We start from the raw sequence: 21,686 nt of genomic DNA, 5'->3' as shown, positions 1-21,686 counted from the left end.
ACACACACACACACACACACACACACACACACACACACACACACACACACACACACACACACTCTGTACAGGTAATTTATGACCTCAGACTTTAGACGTATTTGGTATGTGTGTGCTCGTGGTCCATGCGATGTCCTCAGAATACCAACACACACAGCGCTGGTAGAAAACACAGGTTCTTAGAGGTGCCCTGAGACTCACGAGGCTGATCCTAATCATTCAGAGAATGTTAACAGCTCTGTTTGTACATGCGAGCTGCAGAGTAGTTTAGAAAATTACAAATTACCACATATGTGAAATACAATGCAGAAATAAGAAATGCTGTTCAAACGAAGCAGCTCTGAAACACAAGGACGCTGCTGTAACCATAATCAGCAATCGTGCTCGTACTTACTGCAGCCTCGTTATTGCACATATGCACTCTGCTCTGTGATCTGTCGAGTGTGGATGGACAGCTGAGGGGTTTTTTTTTAAGTAGCTCTGATTCTGGACTAATAAAGACTTCTAAAGCCTCCATCAGCTTATGGAAGTCATGGCTCCGCTCTCCTTTTCGGCAGCTGAAGGCTGATGTTTTCCTGGAGATCCTCTGGCTTCACAACCTGGAAACTTTTCCTGTAAAATTAATTGTATTTTTAAAGAGCAGGTTTGATGCAGCTGAGGGAAACTGTAGGTTTCATTATCAATAAAGTTTGAGTTAATGTATGTACAGTATGTATACTTTATTGATCCCCATGGGGAAATTCCTCTCAGCCATTGGGCACCCGGGGAGAAGTGTGTAGGGATGGTACCCTGCTCAGGGGGACCTTAGGGTAGCCGTTCAGTGAATTCGAACACACTATCTACTGAGCTATCCCTGCCCCTCTGATGACCCCTGCCCTTAATGATCAGGCTCTGCTGGTAGGATAGGAACATACATCTGAGCATCATCTGCATATCAGCTGACATTTAGTTTGGAAGTAGCAAAACAGGAGGATTGATGTTAATACAGTTAACTCTGATGGTCAGTTAAACCACAAGTAGAAGTCTTCATACAGTCTGGTGGTACAGCACTATTTGTATAGATGGAAAAACAAACATGGCAATAAAGTATAAAAGGCAAAAACAAGAGTTTGTACAGTTCTCACAAGCTTGGAAGTCAATATTTGGTGTGAGGCAGCTTTCTTTTCATTAGGAATCGTTTCCCAAGCTTCTTCTTCTCCTGGTTCCTGTCAGGATGATCCCACACTGCTTAAATGACGTTGAAGTTTGGCCTCTGGGGAGGCTGAAAAATGTTTTTATCCAGCTGTGCTTTACTGCACTGGCAGCGTGTTTGGGATCATTGCCATGCTGAAAAATGAAGCTATTTACTCTGAAATTGCAGAAAGGCATGTGCAAGTGGTCAAAATTAGACTTCTAGGCAGCCATTTAAAACAGCGACCACATGCGAAGAGAGACGAACTTTCAGGTGCAGATCAGCCAGACGGAAAACGGATATAAAGCTTTTTGCTGTCTATGTGTCCAGTAGCCGAACTCTATGATCAAGCCTCGTGGATGTGATCATGAATCTGAGCTCCTCTATGGACACTAACAGGACTGATTTTGCCTTTTGTTGTGTTTTAAATTGAAGCTGAATGGAGCAGTCATGTAGCGGACTTTAAGAGATTTGTGTATTCATGCTGAGGCTGTTGTGGTTTTCACTTGTGGCAAAACGAAACATACTAGCATCAGTGTTTTTTACACGCAGGAAACAAGTGGAAGAATGCTGACGACTAGTTTTGGACTGTTATTTAAACAGGACTTATATAAACCTGGATGACAGGTTTCAAGTTGTTAGCATTTAAGAAAAAGGTTTCATTTTAAGATGCAGATGATGAAGACTTGAAGATGAAGACTGGAGCAGTATGGACCTTTGATTTCAGCTACAGAGAAAGGATGTTTTTAATCTCTGTAAACTGTTCAGGAGCCAAAAGAGAAACAGATCTAAGGGTTCATAATTCGGCTGATAGGGTGCCACTGAAAGTTTAATGGCGACAGGAGAAAAATTCTGATTTTTGTGTCATCTCAAACATATATGTTAGATAAAAGCATGCATGTTAATTGTCAGAAACCGATAACGGTCCAGAAAACAGAATGTGAGGCTCAAACTGAGTTGGTGTGATCTCACAGACGCCAGATCTTTGCTCCACTCGTCTCTTTGTCTCTGTTCCGATTGGATGTGACAGCTGATATTGAGAGGAAGCGGCATGTGAAAATATGTGAGCACTGCCAAGCTGACCAGCTCACACACAGAGAGCGAGCGTGTCTGATGATGGTAATGACTCTGTGAGTTTACCGTCTCCGGGTTTCATTCATCTCAGCACGCACACACACGCACACACACACACACTATCTCTCAAGCACACTCATACAAACAGCAGTATTGACTAAAGGCTCAAATAAACACAAATCCACTCGACACATCGACTGAAACAAGAGCTCAGACGGTGTGGTATCCACACACACACACACACACACACACACACACACACACACACACACACACACACACACACACACACACACACACACACACACACACACGCTCTCTTCATATGATGAAGTCATGGTATTAGATGATACTCTGCTCCTCGGAGATGATCCAGGCCTGTGCAGAATCGATCTGCAGACTTCTCCGTGCACAGCAGCCGGCCTGATTTCGGAGCTGTAGTCGAGTTTTTCATGGGATGAATCCCTCCCATCCTGGAGTGAAACCCCATGAGGACCACTGCTCATTAACATGCATCCAGAGCCATTGTTGGGATCTTGAAACATGATAATTGCAGAAGGTTGCTGGAAAATAAAATAAGCTTAAGATGCGGAATTGTGCTCTGCTAAGCAGTTATGGTCAGGCGTTCAAAATAAACACAATTAACTTTTGCATCAGCATTTATGATGTTAGTGGAGTTTGAGAAGCAGCCTGCATGAGGAGGGTATCCGTCTTGGTGATTTTAGAGTTATAACCCTGCTTCTCATCATGTCAATATGTCAACCCCATCGTGGTTTTCAGACGAGTGGGAAGCAGCTGGCAGGAGAATTAGTGCTTACAAAATCTGAGGCCACGGTTTCCTCTGGGGTGGGGAGGTGGGATTTTGCCCCAGCCGAGGTACACTAAGCACACTGCTCAAAAAAATGAAAGCAACACTTTGTAATCAGAGTATAACATCAGGTCTTGTAAACTTCTGGGACATTGATCGGGTCAGTTAAGTAGCAGAGGAGGGTGTTAATCAGTTTCAGCTGTGCTAGAGGGGTAAAAATGAGACCACCCCCAAAACAGGAATGGTCTCACAGGTGGAGGACACTCATATATTTTCCCTTCTCATATTTCTGGCTATTTTTTCCACTAATTTGCATTTGGCTAGGGTCAGAGATTGGACAGGTAGACCAACTCCTCCAGGATGGCTCCTTGCTGGCAGAAGATTTGCTGTCTCTCAGCAGAGTCTCAAGGGGATGGATGGTTACTGTAGGAGAGCTGGACGGGGCTGTAGAAGGTCCTTGACTCATTACTGGGACTGGTATCTGCTTCTTTGTGCAAGGAGGAGAGGATGAGCGGTGTGAGAGCTACAAAATTACCTCCAGCAGGCCGCTGGTGGGACCCCCCCAGGACACCATCTGTCGTCTCATTAGCAGCATGCTGGTTGATAATTTTCACTCCTAACACATTAGTCAGTCCATATCAGTACAGATATCCAGCATGATTGTTTTAAAATCGTTCCTTGAGTGTATCTCTAAGCTTTCCATTCACCAATCAAAGTGTGGCCATGAACTCTGGGGATGCCTGGGCTCATCCTCATGGTGCACACACCACATGTGAAGTGAAACGCAAACAGTCGCCTCTAACAGCCAATGAGACGAAGAGCAATCCACCCGACCTTCATAGCAAAACGTTTTCAGTACTCTCTATGAAGTTTTTCATCACTTTTCTCCAAACCTTCTCCTTTTTTTTGTATCTGATACACAGTGTTGGGAAGGTTACTTTTAAAATGTATTCCACTACAGATTACAGATTACATGCCCCAAAATGTATTCTGTAACGTGTTCCGTTACGTTACTCAATGAGAGTAACGTATTCTGAATACTTTGGATTACTTGATATATTATCATGCTTTTTTACAACTACATGAATGTACTATTGCTGTGTGATTTATTACTATTACTGAAGGTTACTCACCATACCAATAGCAACTAGATGTTTAAATATTAATATAAAATGAGTAACAGCAGGTTGATGTTGGGTAAGGCTTGTGAGTACAAGAAAACAATTATTAGAATACAATGTGTTAAATTTGCTTAGATAAGAGGGTCCAGCTGTAGATGAGAGGAATAAGGAATGATTTGTCTGCGTGTTATATTTTGGGCTTAGCTGTGGCCTGAGAGTGTGTGTAATTGTTTAGAGGGAAAGGAATTTATGGACACTGGGGGTCTGCCTGTCATAAAAGGAGACAGGAAGCTACAGTTGGGGATTGCTGATGCTTGTACCTTTAATAAAAACTCATAATTGTTATAAACTTAGAAGTAGGTTTGCAGGAGACTCTCCACCTTAAATGTAAATGTAAGACAACGAGAGGCCAATGGCCAGTGGATGCAGAGTGGGGGTCTCAGTGTTTGTAATATGTTAACTCTGTTTTCTATGTTGTGTAGAGGAATTTGGTGTAGCTTGGGTGAGGAGATTACTTTTATGACCGTCAGGAAGTCACGTACACAGAGACACACACACAGTGCTTTGACTGTTATACTCACACACCCACATGCACACTCACTCACGTGCACTCACACATACACACAGGTACGCGCATACAGAACTATGTTTCACAGACAAAGGAGTGCAGATCTGCAGAGGGACACCGGCCTTGCACGTCTTCCCTTCTAGAAGATGCATGCTTAGCTGAAGATGAATGAAGATGAATAAAGGTTTTGTGAAATGACTACTGAGTCCGGTGCCGTCTCTGGATGCCTCGAGGAATAAAAAAAGAACCGGGGTGAAACTGGTTTCGTAACAGGCTGCGCTTTTTGCAGAGATCTCGTACAGAAAACTATTCCGCGCGTATATAAAACAGGTCCGCGGCTCCGAGCCATGGTAAAGGGACCTCTGGCTAATAGTCGGGTTTCGTGTCGGGCTTGTAGCCGAAAACTAGCTTTATTTTGTTGTCTGGGTCAAGTTTGCTAGCAAGAGACAGAGAGAGGCGTTGAAAGGCTGCTCCAACGGAGCTTATTGTTTCGGAGGAAAACACAAACACTGTGTACAGTCGAGTCTTAATAGCTTACTTACAGCTGGGCTCGTCAGGCACTCTTCTTGGCTGCAGTGGTTATTATTATATTTACATGCTTCCAGCTCCCGTTTCTGCTCGATGACAACTCGTACTTTTCCACTCTCCTTACTCTCCCTCCCTCGCTCACAGACACATAACGGGTATGGCAGTCCATTCTCCCTGCAGCACGGACTACACTGCCCATGAGGCTACGTTCTTTAGGGCTATGCCTGTAACACTCTCTTATTGCCTTCATATTAGATCATTTTTTGAACAGTAATTTTTAAAAATATTTCTTCTCGTCATTATGAGACGCAAGATTAAGACACGGGCATTTGAGCCTCTTAATGCGTGTTTTGTTTGAGAATTACCAAAAATGGAGAGGGCATAGCCTAACATATGAAACAGGAAAAGACCACAGTGTGTAATCCATTTATTTCAACAAAGTAACTGTATTCTGAATACCACCTTTTTAAATGGCAACTGTAACAGAATACAGTTACTCATATTTTGTATTTTAAATACATAACGGCGGTACATGTACTCCGTTACTCCCCTACACTGCTGATACACTAAACAGCTTCCCTCGCGCTGCCTCAGTGACCACCTCCTCCATTTCTCATTGCCGGTGGCGACAGTCTCAGCTGTTGTGCATTTGTGGTGAGCGTGAAACGAACATTTAGCTGAAGCTAAAATATTTTCAGCTGTGCAAATCCCAGATTCACCTCCTTTTGTGTCTCCTGGTGCAGATTTGTGTTAGTTCGTCTAATGTACAGACGTTGCAACTGCACCGTGCAAAACCTTCACTTTGGGTTAATGCACCATCAGAGATGTGGCGAGGAACTTGGGCTTCTCCACTGGGTGAAGTTGTTGCTTCTTTGCATGCCTCCATGGCACCTCTCTCTTTAGGTTTTGCAGGCTAGAATAAACCCCCGAGGGAGAACCAGAACTCGCTAGAGGTTGTGAAGAGATTGGCGCTCAAACAACTTGGCATACTGTAACTTTTGACCTATGAATCAGGCTAAGCTACTGTGGTGGGGGCCCATAATAAAAATATCCACTTTTTTCACAAACGTCAAACCATATGGCATTTCCATAATCTCACGCTGAAATCACATTTTCCATAGACGGCAGCATCTGTGCAAGGTGTGCTCATTGGAGACTTAAATGGACACCTGATGAGAAGCATGAATTTTCCTTCTTGTTGGTGTAAAATCGGAAAGAGCTCTTTAAAGTCATCCTGACAGAAACACCTGGCTAAGCAGATGGATCCTTTTAAGACTTTGCTTCCGTCTTCTTTCCTCCGTCGGTCTGTGTTTAGAATTGGAGAAAGAAAACAGACGCCGCCTTTGCTTTTGTCATCATTTCAGCGTTTTTGGCTAGTGTGCTAATGCTCCTAACAGCTTTCTGCCTCTTTGTGTCTGCCTGCTCTTTAGTTTCTGATGGGTTTTTTGCTTTTTCAGTTGCTCCATCGTCTTTTTTTCCCCTTGGCATCGAGCTCTCAGAGTTTCAGTCCGTCTGGCTCGAGTGCTAATGTTCCTACCGGTCCGCTGCTCTGATCTGTGTGAATTAATGGAAGAAAGGAAGAAAAGCCCTTTGTTTTGGTTCGTTCTGCTGTTCGAAGCTGACTGTAGTTTCTGTTCACCTCCTGTTTTCCATCACCGCTGCTACAGCCACGATCCTGGCAGATATTTGCTGTTGTTCATAACTAAAGATAAGGTGCGGGATCTTGGCATGAGGTTGACTTTACAGAAGGTGAACCAAGGACAGAGAGAGGGAGACTTCTCACTTTATAAATCTGTGTGAACAGCAGAGGTGGATTGTGGGAGTTGTGTGAAAAATCACAGGCGAGGTGTGAACTTTTAGACTTTGCCTCACTTTACTCAAACTTTCCTCAAATTTTTATTCAGCTGTGTTCAAATATACAACAGAGCATGTTTGAAAAAGAGGTGTGGTGCTGGTTATTCATGAAACTTTTTCATTTCAGTTTTTGTCATGATGACCAAACAGCTTGTCTGGAGTCACTGTAACATCTGAAATGTGGATTTATTTTCATGCAGAAGGTCACGACGTGGCACGATTTCAGTTTTGTTGTGTGTGTCAGAACAATGAGGCGACTGCTGAATGTTACAGGTGTTACAGGAGTGACACATCTCCTGTTGTCAGGCCTGCAGGTATCAGGCTGTTGTTCTCCTTTATCTCATAGTGGACAGAAATTATTTTTGGAGTGGCACAAATAATTTGTGTGGCATCAGATTTGACGCAGAACAGCTGATTGTTCTGTAAATAGTTTGAAATGTTTATTTAAAACTGCCTTGGCTGCATTTAAAACAAAAAATAGCTGCAAAAAACATTGTTGTTTGCCAAACTGAGTTACTTTTTTGAAGAAGTAACTATATAATTAATTGCCCAGCATTGGTCATTATATACTATATTTTGCAGACAGAGAGTTACAGGACTCTCTCCCAGACCACAGACGTCAGAGCTTTATAAAAAAAAAGAAGAAGAAGAAAAAAGTAAGTTGTGTTTTCGAAATTGGAGTTCAGGTTATTTTTACTTCCAATAGTGTTAACATACTACACAGGTCAATGACTAGATTTTTTTAAATTTTCATTTTAAATGGGCTAAAGCAGTTAATTAAAAGTAGTCTAACATAAATGTAAATCCAGTAATTTGATTATTATAATAAACCATGTAACTTGGATGGATTAGATGCTGGCGTGACCACAGTGCACACGTCTGATGTCGCTCACAGTGGTCCAAGGGACCGCTCAGGGAGTTTGTGTGTTCGCTCAGACACGTGAAAAATTAGAGGGAACATTGCTCACCACTATCTCCCCCTTGTAGCAATGCCACGCAATTACATCCCTAACTTTAAATGAAAGTGCAATACCACCATAAAATAAGACCTTTTACATCAAAAAACAATTTACAAAAAAATTACAATTGTGACCATACACTTGTGGGCGTCACACAAACGTAGGGGGCTGTCTCACACACTAAGGTATGTTAACGTGAACACTGCAAGTGGCCAATCAAATTGTTGTGATGTCATAGTTTTGCATAGTTCCATGTTTTGCAACATGGAACTCTGATTTGTTGGAGGCACGAGTAACTGTATTCGGACCGTATTTGAATGCTCTGTATGCTAAGTTATCAGCTAATGCTAATGCAGCAGCTGTCAGTCAAGAGGCCACGCCCCTAATAATGCAAACTTTAAGTGTTAATACAATTTAAAAAGGCAAGCTGCAAAATAAATTCACCACCTATACAGCTCCTATGAAGGGGGAAACTATTTATAGCAACGAAAACAGTTTTTGTATCAGGCTGCAAACATGTTTATTTCTACTGTAAAATTTCTTCTATGGGGACTGACTCACTGCTGCAGCCTCTAGTGGACATTAGAGGAACTGCTGGTTTTGCTTAAAGAGCTCTTTATCTGGCAGACTAATGAACCATCTTAGAACCCGAGCTCCAGTTCCAGCAAGGGAAGTTAAGTTTGGTTTTATTGAACAGGGATTATCAAGTCAAACACAGTCTGTGGATGCAGGTTGATAACCAAGCTAGCTAGCGTTAGCTGATAACTGCATTTTGGGGCCTTAGTGGTTAATGTTTGAGCAAAGCTTCAAGCTGATGAGATGAAATGTGAGTAGTTTCTATGTTGCTTGTGTAAAAATGAAGCACTCATTCTCTCCTGAGACCCCCCCCGCCCCCCCCCCCCCCCCCACACACACACACACACACATTCACTCTAAAGCTGGCGGTTGGATGATGTCATTATTTTGATGCTCCAGCCTTGACTTGCCAAGTTAGTTAACATTCCTCACATACTTTCCTGCTTGTGTGTATGTGTGTTTGTGTGTGAGAGAGAGTGTGGAGGGGGATAATTGACTTCCTGTGACACTGCCTGACTGAAAATCACAGGTTGACACCTGTTTATTCTCGCTGACGCATTCCAGCTGTTTCTTCTTCTGTTCACTCGGAGAAGGAGGTGGAGGGCCTTTACACAACAACACAAACACATGTATATATGTATATATGGACTTCCAAAGATCCACAAAGACCCACTCAGACCTACTGTTAGCAGTTAAACTCATCCTACAACAGCATTTCCATCCACCTCGCCAACGTCCTAGCTCCCCTCGTGGGGAACACACCCCATCACAAAACTCCACTGGCTTCCGCAACAAGGTCCAGGAACTTACCCTGGATCCAGATGAAATCAAAGTGTCCTTTGGTGTGGTCTCACGCTTCACTTGCATATTTGTAACCGAAGCAGTAGAGACTACACAGTCAACACAAACACATGCCTTCCCCTGTAAGAGCACATGGATTACTGCAGTTTACTCCAAACACAAACGCAGTGATGAGGCACGAATTGCAGAGGTTCAGAGAGTGAGCCGGGGCTTCGGTGCATTCAGCTCGATTTGGAATTAAAGCTCAGTTTGGCTGAGTGTAAGTGCCGCTGATGGATTATTAAGTCTGTGCGTTATTTTTGTCCGACAAACAGGACTACACTAAGGACGGGGAGGTTAGCTTGGATCTTCCAGTGAAGTCTGACGTGATGGAGCTGTTATTAAAAGTCAAACAGCGTGACACTAATCTGCTCTCAGTTTGAAGCATCTCTCATAAACTCACATATTTAGGTTTATTCCCCGCGGTTGGGCCGTTCTCGGGTGTTTGCTTCAGCCTGTTCTCGTCTCCAGAGTGTCACTTGGCACCATCTTGTCCTAATGGCGGCGAACCTCATGGCACAGTCACTCCCAACTCGTCATTTATCAACAAACATGGTCACTGTTGCAGTGCCGCTGTAACGCTAAAGCTGCAATAAGGCGGTTTATATTGCGAGCGTGGTATTTGTGGCCCCATGGCTGGGTGGCTCTGTGGGAATGACCTTGGAGCTCGTGATGATGGCTGCTCCGGTCGGACAGTTATGTTCACATAAATGTAAAGTACATTGTTTTTCTCCTGCATTCGGGGTTATTTGTCCTCGAAGCACTCTGTGTGCATGTGCGTGATTCTTTTTGCTCTCCGAGCTGCTCAGTGGTTTTGTCGATAATGAACTGCCATCACGCCGCTCTGGGACCACGACCCTGCCATCACATCGGGCTGACTTAGCAGCTTTATTTCCTTCCCTCCTCTTCTTTTTCTAATAAACACATCAGTCTGACTCAGAAGGCAAATCACCGAGCGCCACTTTCCTGTCAGCCGTCCTTCGTGTCCTGTTGACATCCCGTTCGACATTTTGGGGGTCCCACGGGTCCATTCTGTGTGTCAGAGTGTTATTTGGAGAAGTGCTCTTCCTGTTTCATCTCTTCCACCTGACTTTCTTCCTGTTGGAATAATAATAATGTGTTCATCGTGTATGAAGGGCTAATAACTGTTAATTTGGTTCAAATGATGGGAACTGCAGAGACAGCTGACGGTTGTATTCCCTCATTTATCACTCGCTGATTAAACACCATCTGCTGGGGGGTGAGGATGGAGAGAGGAAGACAAGGGGCCAGCGGGCCGGAAGACCCTTCATTAGGGACCTCGTTAAAAAGTGCCAGACCAATCTGTCCGCGATGCTCAGCCATGTGAACGCATCGCCCAGTTTCTCTCTGTGAGCACGACACGAGACCGAACACTCACTGAAAAATAAAACTTTATTAGCAGTCCTCAGCCGTCTCCACTTCATAACATGAAAGCAGCGGGAGTGACTGTAAAAGCTCAGCTGAAACACATTTATCAGTAAAAACAACTTTTAATGTTTAACCCTGCATGTGAGGCTTTCTGTTTCTGTAACACTCCATCACACAGGTCCTGTTATTCCCCGTTTCTTGGATGCCCGCATCAGAAATGTCCTAAAAAACACAAACTGCCGCTATTAAGTTTCAAATGACAGGAAATTTCCAAGAAGGTCCTGCACAGTCTGGCATTTAAAAGGGGAAAGGAGCACGAGTTGGTGCATGAACTGTTAAAAGTTAATTTGATTTTGAGGTTTGGAAGTGGACGTATGTCAGGGTGACTTCTGAGTGGGTCAAGCTTTACAGCACAGAATAGAAGAAGAGAAAGCGAAGTAAAAAATGCTAAGTGCAAAAAAAAAAAGGTCTCTTCTGCAGGACCTGAACAGAGTCGATAGGTTTTGTTGTTCTGCACATCATTTTAAATCAGACGGTCGAGATGTGCCCGAAGTGCAGACATTCAGCTTTAATTCAACGGGTTCAACAGAAATGAATTTCAGCCATTGTTATATTTTTATATACAGCAATTGGATGATTGACTGACTGGCAGTTTCATGGCCAAGCGAGGCCTGTTCCCTCATTATTTTGTAGCAAACCAAACAAAATAAACCCATTAGAGACTGAGAGCAATCTGGTTCTTTTATTCATAGGAACAAATTCACTGCAACACCAAAAGACCAGAAGGTCCACAGATGACAACCGAAGTGCATGATGACAGAATTATTTCCATGGTTCAGAGAAGCAACTTTACAACATCTAACCAAGTTGACAGCACTCTCGAGGAGGGAGGCGAGTCGTCATCAAACTCTGCAATCATAACTGTAAATCCAGAGCGCTCACAGCAAGGTGCAAGCGCTGGTTGCACTCAAGGAGAAGAAATCCAGCTTCTTCTTCAGACTCATAAAGCTGACTTTAACTAATTTAATTACATGTAAATATAAGAGTGAAATTTTAAACTAATCTGGTCAACTGAAATTATTTGATTGGTATAAATTTAGTTTACACCAAGCAAATTGTCTTTAATGATTAATTATCTCAATAAATAAACCTTTGTTTTTATACATTTCAGTTGCATTTTGCTCAGAATGATTGAATTACTGAATCCTGGACTTAGACATTAGAGGAGCTGCAGGTTTTGCAACCTAAACGTTGGCTTCGTTTTTCAGCCTCAGGTCGTTGCTGGATTGGGGATTACGGGGCTGAAGCACATATTTTAACTACACGAACACACCGCAGGGCACCGTGTTAGTGTCACATTTTTTGACATTTTGTCAGCTGTTATCTTCTCTTAAACGTGTAAAAAAACAATAAAATAATCCTAGTTTCTTTGATGATAGAACCTACTTATATTTATAGGAGTGTTTAAACCTCAGAACCTAAGAACACACGTTTAAACACATACAGGTCTGTATAGATCCGGGTCTGATAAATGTCAGACTGATGATTGGCATTTAATGTATTGATTGATCAGTGAGGAACAGCTGAACTGATTTTTAGTCCTCGTACTTCTTCCTGTTCGCTAAAAGAACCACAAGGCCATTAACTGTGAGTCATCCTGAGTGTGTGTGTGTGTGTGTATAGGGTAATCTCATTACCTGTGATCGGTGGCTTTTATACTATTACACACACACACACACACACATACACACACACACACACACACACACACACACACATTACTACAGTATGACTCAACCTGTCTGCCCTCCACACTCTGCTCAGAATTGTGTGTGTTGTGGTATTACAGTGTGCAGGATTACTGTGTATTAGTGATGTTTGTCCTAGGGGTGGGTTTTTATAATTGATTTATCGGTTAAAATCGATTCTGGCTTGGATGACGTAAAATCGATTCATTAAAATCCTGAATCGATTTTTTTAATATAAATTTATTTTGCCCGAAATGCCAGAATCTCTGGTGACATCTCACAAAATTTCAAGAACCACCAAACAGCTAAGACAGTAAATGAGAGCAGGTACACGGATTCTGCACAAAGACTTAAACACACAGCGCGACCCGCGGATCAGAATCAGATGTCGCCTTTCTCACAGTCGGGGCTGAAAGCCGACAGCTCGCTGATTCTGATCTGTCGGCGGGTCCGCGCTTTGTGTTCACGCCCTTTATGCGCTGATTCTAAAGCTGTTAGTTTGATGTCTCTCCAAACAATATTGACCGAACCAGCAGCAAAAGAAGATCCAAACTACGCTTCACATAAACATCGTCATGAATTCACTCTGACTTTACTGTTTTGCTTCGACCGATGCACAGCTCTCTCTCTCTCTCTCTCTCTCTCTCTCTCTCTGTACTTCAAGAACAGTTTCCCGTCTAAAAATCTGTTTTCTTCATTATTCGCTTGCTTGTTACGCACAAGTCTACCGTTGTTTACAGCGCTGTCGGCCGACGTTTTTTTTTCTTCGTTTTATATACTTCCGAAAAGAAAACCTAATTTCTGCCGTTCAATACTGAACAAATTTAAACTTTTTAAAATTATGCAAAATGCAAAACGCTTAGCCGTGTCTCTAATAAAACCGCTGTAACTTCAGAGGTAATGTTCATGTGTTGATTAATGGTTTTCTTTCGTTTTTGATGTACTGCAGAATATTTTTATAAAATCCCAGGCCAGGAAAATCACCTTCATGTTTTTCTGTGTTTTATCTTCAGCTACTTTGACACAAAGGCATCTGCTGTGATGCTCACACCTTAGAGCTGGGCGATAGAACGATAACGATATGTATCGCGATATAACTTTTACTCGATAGAGAAATTAAGCTATCGCGATAGACCTCGCCGCTCTTGTCCTCTTAAAAAAAAAAAAAAAAAAAAGGTCAGCCAATCCAAATTAAGTAGCGCAGAGCCGAACCAATCACAGCCGCAGCGTCACGTCGCGTGACTTGTTACGTACAGCACAAGTGCCAAGCCGCACGTGTGTTTGTTTGGGAAGCAGCCAGCGGGTAATGGAGCCAGCGCGTAATGGAGGAAATGAGTGTGCCGACTAGAAAAATCAACCGAGCGTGACCGAAGAGAAAACAGATGATGGTTCCAATGCCGGAGAGATTGTCGAACGGAAGAGCCATAGAAGTTCCGTAGTGTGAAGGTATTTCGGCTATTTCAAGTCTGACAAAAAACAGAGTAGCGTGCACTGTAAATTGTGCCGAAAGCAAGTCTGGAAATACAATAAACTGGTGCATGCGTCACACTGTGCGCCACGTTATTGTTTCGGTGAAATGAATTTCTACAATACTGTTAATTCTACTCTCTGCAGTGTTTAAATGCTTACATATACACACAGTTACTGTCCCTCCACACATACGACTCTGTTCTGCTTCTATGCCCCAGCTTTGTTTACTTTTTCCCACCGAGGCTTCTAGACTTCTGATTGGCCAACATTTCTGCACGGTTAGGAATCTAGCGCCACCTGCTGCTTTGGCATGTTCATAGCAGCGTTTTCCTTCATTTCTGCCTTTATGTGTGGACGGGATTATTTTTTAAAACGAAAACGGAAAATCTCCGTTTTCAAAAATACCCGTGTACGTGTGGACGTAGCCTCAGTCTCTGACTGGAAGCGCTAATTCGTCATTCGGCTTTTGTCAGACTAAAGTAACTGTTAAAACTGTTTGAAAAGCTCAGCTATACAACAAGGAGAGATTGAGAATTTCCTTTTAGTTCTCAGTTTATTTGATATTGACAAAAGTTAGTCAGTTTTGTCTGTTCTTCTGTAAAACAAACTAAGATTTATTTTTAGAATTAATATTTTGTTTCTAAGTGGAATTGACAATTTAGTCTGTTTCGTTTGTTCTATTTTGAAACTTAAACGCTTTAGCGGCTGCCTTTTGTGTAGTTTGCAATATTTGCCTTTATTTATCTGAAAAAGTCTCATGTTCCTTAAGTACATCTACCCTGTTGAACTTATTATGGGAAATAAATATTTAAATAAAAACAAGCTGCTGATTATTTCACATTTTACTTGTGAGCAACGGCACATTTAAATCTTACAAATATAGTTATTTGGCTTATATCGTGATAGATATCGTTATCGCCTGAAATGAAAAAAACATATCGTGATATGAAAAAATCTTATATCGCCCAGCTCTGTGATCACACCTTTGATAAAGTCTTGCGTGTGTCAGCTTCCTTTTATAGATACAAAAATATGTAAATGTACTGATCTGAATTATAATATTTCTGACTGTCAAAATTTCCCAGATTCGAATCGAAGTGAATCGAATTGAATCGAATTAAATCGAATCGTGGATCGAATCGATTCGGGACCTTGTGAATTGGAATTTAATCGATTCTAGAAATCAGTGACGATACCCAGCCCTAGTTTATCCATCTCTCTGTGCATGTTCTTGTGTTACTAAAGTTGTGGGTACAGAAATCACATTGTGGGGAATCGGTGTGGTACTCGTAATGCAGGTTTTTCAGTTTTAGGCTTAAAAAATAAATAGAGGGGAAAAGTGTGAACATCTACTTGTACATATATGTTTGTGAGGACACGTGGGAGTTTTGGGACCTTTCGCATGAGGACGTGTGCAAAGTGGGGACATTTTCAGGCTGTTGCAGTGTTCAGACTAGTGCCTCTGTGTTGTTTCCTGTTATTGATCTTTTTGCATTGATTAATTACTGAAAGAAAACAAGCACACAAATGACATCAGTCACTGGAGAGGAGGAGGGGGTCAAAGGTGAGACGTGAATGTCCCATGTCCCGAGTTTTGTGCCTCGTTAATTCAACGTTGTTTGCTGGATGTAACCAGATGATAAACCTCTGATATCTATGTATGCTGTTCTTATTAAATTCACGCCTCAGTTCTTCAACAGACCAAACGTCATCATAATTTTGAAGAATTTTGACTATACAGATGTTTAAAGGACAACATCTGTATGCTTCAACCTTTGGATGGAGCATCTGCTCTTCCACTGGTTCCCCCATACTAGACAATACTGAGACGGAGAGTCTGGCTGCTTTTCACATTTATCCAGCAAAGAATGGCTTTATATATGGCACATCATAATAACATGTATTCATGTGCTTTACAGTTGGATTAGCAGTCTACTTTTTTGGGTTTTGTATCATGTTGTAACATACATACATGGGAAGAGGTAGTTTTAAAACACAAGATTGCATAATAATAATAATGGATTTATATAGCGCTTTACAATACCACTATTCATTCACTCTCGCATTCACACACTGGTGGAGGCAGCTACAGGTGTAGCCACAGCTGCCCTCGGGCAGACTGACAGAAGCGAAGGCTGCCATATCGCGCCATCGGCCTCTCTGGCCAACACCAGTAGGCGGTAAAGTGTCTTGCCCACAACGACCAGGACATGGGCGACCTTCCGGTTACAGATACGCTTCCCAACCCCCTGAGCCATGGTCGCCCCGTGATGAGTGCATTCTCTGTTTCCAGTAGCTGCCAGCCAGTATCTAGGACCGTGTGACTGAGGCATTACTGGTATGCTTGATCTGCACCTGAACTTTCCTAAAAAACTGAGCTGAAGCTCACCTACTTTCATTTCTTTTTCACGTTTGCCATTTTTAAAGCCATTAAGCTGCTTTCTATTATATTTTTACTATTGTTGGTAGGACTCAGAGTTGCCCGTGTAGCTTAAAGTTAGGCTAAAAAGGCTAACAGATTATTTCCCCTCACTTTACACTTGTTGTTTTCATGGCAATAAAAGTAAACAATGAATAAATAAATTGTGAGATGAAGTGATGAATTAGTGTAGGTTTAATAAACACAGTGACAACATCCAGCTAGACCAGCGCATTGTCCTGACATGTCGTGAAAGATTTAATTTACAGCTGTTTGTAGTGTTGAGGTTTGAGTCTGTGTCACCTGCATTGTGCGATCTGTATCCATACAGATTAGAGTTTACTGTACTGCTTAATTTAACCATTTACACAAAAATATAAACTCTTTTAATAACTGAGCTTTTTTTGGTGTTTACTGTCGGCTCTAACAAACTCCCGGTCTATGCTAATAGCGCCCGGAAAATATTTCTCAAAATTTCTACAGTTATTAAATATTACGAAGGATGTGAAACCACTGCTGGAACAAAAGCCTTCGCAGAAACACAGTTTCACTGTTTAACAGACCAACTGCTGCAGGAAGAAGATTATTTCATCAGCGCAGATAAATAACTGGGCAGCAGCATCATTAAAAACTCATCAGCGAGGAGTGTGTGTGTGTGCGCGCTCATAAATTCACTGCAGTTATCAGCCAAACAGATGTGACCATTGTTCTCATTAATGAGGGTTTACAGGAATAATTACAGCAAAATGAGGCGCTTTCTGAGTGATTTTACTCTCCGGCTATTAAAGTTCAGCTGACAGACAAACTGCAGCACAGCTCTGGTTAGCGTTCGTCCAGACCAGTCTGGTAAAAAGTTGTGAGGTCTGAAGTGTCGGCTGTAAACACTTCCTGACCCTTATCACCAAGTTTCATTTCTTCGTTACTCTACAGGGAGCTTGAAGTGCTCGGGGCTTGTTAAGCTTGGGCGGGTTGAGCTTTGGGGTCAGGAAATTTGAACCATTAAAAATCAGGTGTTGCTGAATCCCTCGGATCAAGCTGATCTGAGGCCGAACGAAGGCTGGCACTCAGAGGACACTCAGAGCTTTCTGTGCATGAGTCTGTTTATCCTGTGAAGCGTGGTTACCACAGTAGTATCCACATGGTGTACTCATGACAGCGTTAGCTCCTCTAAGCTGGTTGGGGTTGTGGACAGATGTGGACCTTGTTTCCATGGAGAGAAGAGGGTCAGTCGGACAGACTTTGGTTTTTAATTCAACAATTTGGACACTAATTTGATGCCTAAATGTTTGTGAACAGATGCTCAGGAAGACAGACGTATTAGTGGAGCCTGTTTATTAAATATAAACATTTTAAGCCACTTACATTTATCTGAGTAAGTCAAGACGTTTGGAGCGAGAGATCGGGATTTTGAGTTTCCTGCTGATTTTGTTTTTCTTTGATCTTCTTCTCTCTAAGTCAAAAAAATCAATTTTAATTGAATAATAATTAAACAATTTAAAATGATTGAACACAAACTTTCTCTTACTAGAATATCCAATAATACCAACATCAGCAAAGATTTCAATTTTAAATAAATAGTTTTTTTTTTTTTACCAAAACAGAAAAAAAAATATAATAAAATAATACATTTTATTTATAGGCGCCTTTAAAGACCCTCAAGGTCACCTTATAATAGTACACAAAGTAGAATAAATAAATAAAAACATAAGGTAAATGGGGGAAAAAACAAGCATGAAAGTATAAAAGCTGAACAAGGTAAAAAATAGACTAAGACAGAATCAGGAGACAAAACTGAAAGAATAGAAAAAAGGGAAAATAATTTAGTGTGTTTTAAACTGAAGCAAATGCTCAGGTTCATATTAGCAAGCAAGCAATTTATTTAGATAGCACTTTCAGTCAACTCCCAGCTGAAAGCAAAGTGCTGTACACTTGACATGACAAAAGACTTAAATGAAATCAATAAAATCGGCACATTAGATTAAATTAAAGCAGTAAAATCAGGGTCAAACTGTGTCATAAGCCAAGGAATAAAAAAACATTAAAACGATAAAAGTGATATTCAGGTGAATGGAGGAGACGAGCAACAGCTGAGTAAAACCACACCTAATCATAAACTAGTCCTAACTGCTGCGACTGATGGTTTGGAACAAACGTCATGAACTGAAAATGTAAAAGAGAGGAAGTACGGCTGAGTTTGTCGAAGTTATCTCGTGTTTGACGTTTGAGGTGGAGTTTTTTTCTGTTTCTATATTTGTGTTTCTAGATTTAAAATAATAAAAACAGAATAAAATGAAGCTTTTTGTGAAGAGCGAGCGCCTCTTCCTCCAGAATAATTAGTCACGTGAACCCTGTGGGCGTGTCAGGAAGTACGTGAGCTCTTTCTCTTCATGCAGTTTTCCTTTTTGTTGATTCTTTGGCGATAAAATGATGAATAAAAAACTGATAAGATTAACATAGAAAAGTGTCTCCTGTAAAACAAAACAAAACAAAAATAGGAACAGGTGACACTTTGTGTGAAGCTTTGTTCAAAATAACAGCGTGTCTCTGTCTGTAGATGAGGTAAGCGCACCGACCGCCCTCCGTCTTCTGTATATCGAATTCAGTAAAACTGTTAAATTAAAATGTGTAAAGCTCATTATCTGCAGGCTCAGGCTGAGAAAAGTTGAGGCCAAGCTGTTCATGTTGACACTTCTTATTTTTGGAGTCTCAGTCGGATGTATTACAGCTGGAGGGCTGAACAAAGTGAACGGGGACGTCTGCGTGTGAGCCCAAAAGGGATTAGTGCAGCTTTACCTCCACATAGCATTAACTCAGCGAGGGATGATGGCAGGATGATGGACGGCCGGATGCTATTTGCTGCGGCAGATGAAGGATTTAGCTTTTTATTTCCATGTTTTTACCCAGATTATGTCCTTTTTTCCCTCCTACCTGTTGATGATGACGATCTGGCACAGTCCTATACGCTCTGTCTGCCTTCAGAGTAATCCCATGAAGCCTCAGTCTGTCTCTGTTTTCCTGTCTGCCTCTCAGCGCTGACGGAGAATATGCACAAGTGTAATAAAACAGCGACATGCGCCCATTAATAAACCTGTATTGATTTTACTTCTTGTGTTTGCACACGGCTTGAGTCAGATTACAGCTTCATTATAGACACAGGACTAAAATTGAAATATATCCTGTAAAAGAACAATGCAGAAAAATACTCCACAGCAAGTACAAGTTTACCTGATGTTTGTCCAATCTGGCAGAAAAAAGCATCATTCCATTGTTAGCCTTGCAGACCCTGAACTTTCTTTAAATTTGGAATAGATGGTTTTGTATAACGCAAGAATTCAAACTTCCATCAAAATATCCAGTAGGATGAAATTATGAACACTTGGTCAGCTTTACTGTAAAAGCAAAATGAGGGCCGACTCAGTTTGGAGGTTGAAGTGGCTGTTTGAGAAACTGCAGGTTTTGGCACTTTTCAGTCAACTTCATGGTCAATCCTGCAGGACATCATGCTTCCACCTGACCCACAGTGTGCAATATAAACATTTAAAAAGCCGATTGTAAGTCTTCGTACATACCGTGCAAGCGAGATATCATTATTTGCTTCGTCGTTAGTTTTATTTTTTTGGTCCTGGATGTTGATGGTTGTTTGTGACCGTGTTTGGTCAGATGTTGAGTTTGAGATGTTGATCTCTGATGCCCACATGTCAACGTTTCACTACATCAATGGTGCGAGTTTGGACGGACAGACTTAAACTGCTTTTACTGCAATTTATTGTTTTTTCAAAGAAAGGCATCAAGTGGATTCTTGCTTTTGCTGTTTGTGGGACTTTTTTTCTTTTTTTATTACATGAGTTCACCTGAACACATGTAATAACCTCGTCCCCTCCTCTCCTCTTCGTATGCAGGAGATGTGGTTGATATCTACCAGAGGGAGTTCTTGGCGCTGAGGGAGCGCCTCCACTCGGCCGAGCAGGAGAACCTGCGGCGCTCCAAAGAGCTGAACCTGGTCCTGGAGGAGATCAAGAGGGCAATCGCTGAGAAGCAGGCGCTCAGAGACATCAACCGCACCTGGAGCAGCCTCTCGGGTCAGTTTTGATCAGCTGTAAAACAGCCTGTTTCATTTTAAGCGTTGTTATCAATAAATTGCATGACTTTTGTCTCACTCCCATTTCTTCTTGTTGCATGTTGAAAATCTACTTGGAACTTTGTTAAGTTCCAACCACGCAAAATATGATTTTTTTGCCATTTTTCAAGTGGTCTTAAACTTTTGATCGGGACTGTGTTTTATATCTTGAATTTGCCTTTTCCCATCATCGTACTCACATCTACAGCTATTTTAGTGCTGTCATTTTTTCCTTTGTCTTTACACTTTATTTGATTTTGAAGGTCGTTTCACACGAGTTCTGATTAAAGTGTTGTTCCTTCAGTCGACCAATAAAAATCAAAAGCTGACCTGATTAAATTTGTGATACTGACTTCTCTTTTAAACAGTCTCGACCTTCTGGGGTGTCAAACTCATTCTACTTCACAACTGAACCATTAAACCTACTGCAGCTTTTAAGAAAACACCTTACAAATGTTCCCTTTTCTTGGTATAAAGAAGTTTCAGTACATTTTTAAAATATCTTAATTATTTATTTTAAAAATATTCTGACATGTCTCAAGGAAAACATAAAGTTTTAACAATATCTCATTACCAGTTTGCTTTCCTTACAAAGAAACACTGCAGTCATACACTGTCTGAGGTCTGCCATTGATGGCGAGGGTTAAGTAGCGCCACTTTTAGGGGTTTGGGTGAAACACTCTAAGTCCTGTGTCATACCTTTCACAGTGTTGGGATAGACTGCGCTGGTAAAGTGCACAGTCGGCTCCAGCGACACACCTCTCATCTCTCATGATCTGGAAAGCGATTTTTGTTCGACCCCACATTTAAAATAAATCAGGTGCCCTTGAGACCTGAAGTCATGCAGTCACTCAGCGTGCAGCGTTTCTGTCCTCGTCTCGCTGCCACGAAGCAAAAACTGAATAATGTGCTCAGTCAGAAGATGTGAAGAATCATCTGTAATCCATTTAAACTGATCTGTTTTATCTGCTGTAATTTACTCTGTGTGTGTTCAGAGGAGATAAAGCTCAATCTGATCTGTTAGCGTGCTCAGTTTACTCCGAC

General features: G+C 41.7%; 1 protein-coding gene across 2 annotated transcripts in view; it reads left to right on the top strand.

Annotated features, from left to right (window-relative positions):
- mgat4b (alpha-1,3-mannosyl-glycoprotein 4-beta-N-acetylglucosaminyltransferase B) overlaps positions 1-21,686 on the top strand; it is a 113,378-nt gene that overhangs the window by 36,315 nt on the left and 55,377 nt on the right. For both annotated transcript variants that reach the window (XM_042226540.1, XM_005937050.3), the window contains one exon: positions 20,425-20,604. In XM_042226540.1, the coding sequence (XP_042082474.1) occupies positions 20,425-20,604 (180 nt within the window). The remainder of the gene's footprint in view (positions 1-20,424; positions 20,605-21,686) is intronic.

Source organism: Haplochromis burtoni, unplaced genomic scaffold (genome assembly GCF_018398535.1).
Source record: "Haplochromis burtoni strain Fernald_Lab_line unplaced genomic scaffold, NCSU_Asbu1 Contig_217, whole genome shotgun sequence".
NCBI lineage: Eukaryota > Metazoa > Chordata > Actinopteri > Cichliformes > Cichlidae > Haplochromis > Haplochromis burtoni.
Note: the sequence above shows the minus strand (reverse complement) of the source record. Positions and strands in the feature narration are given on the sequence as shown.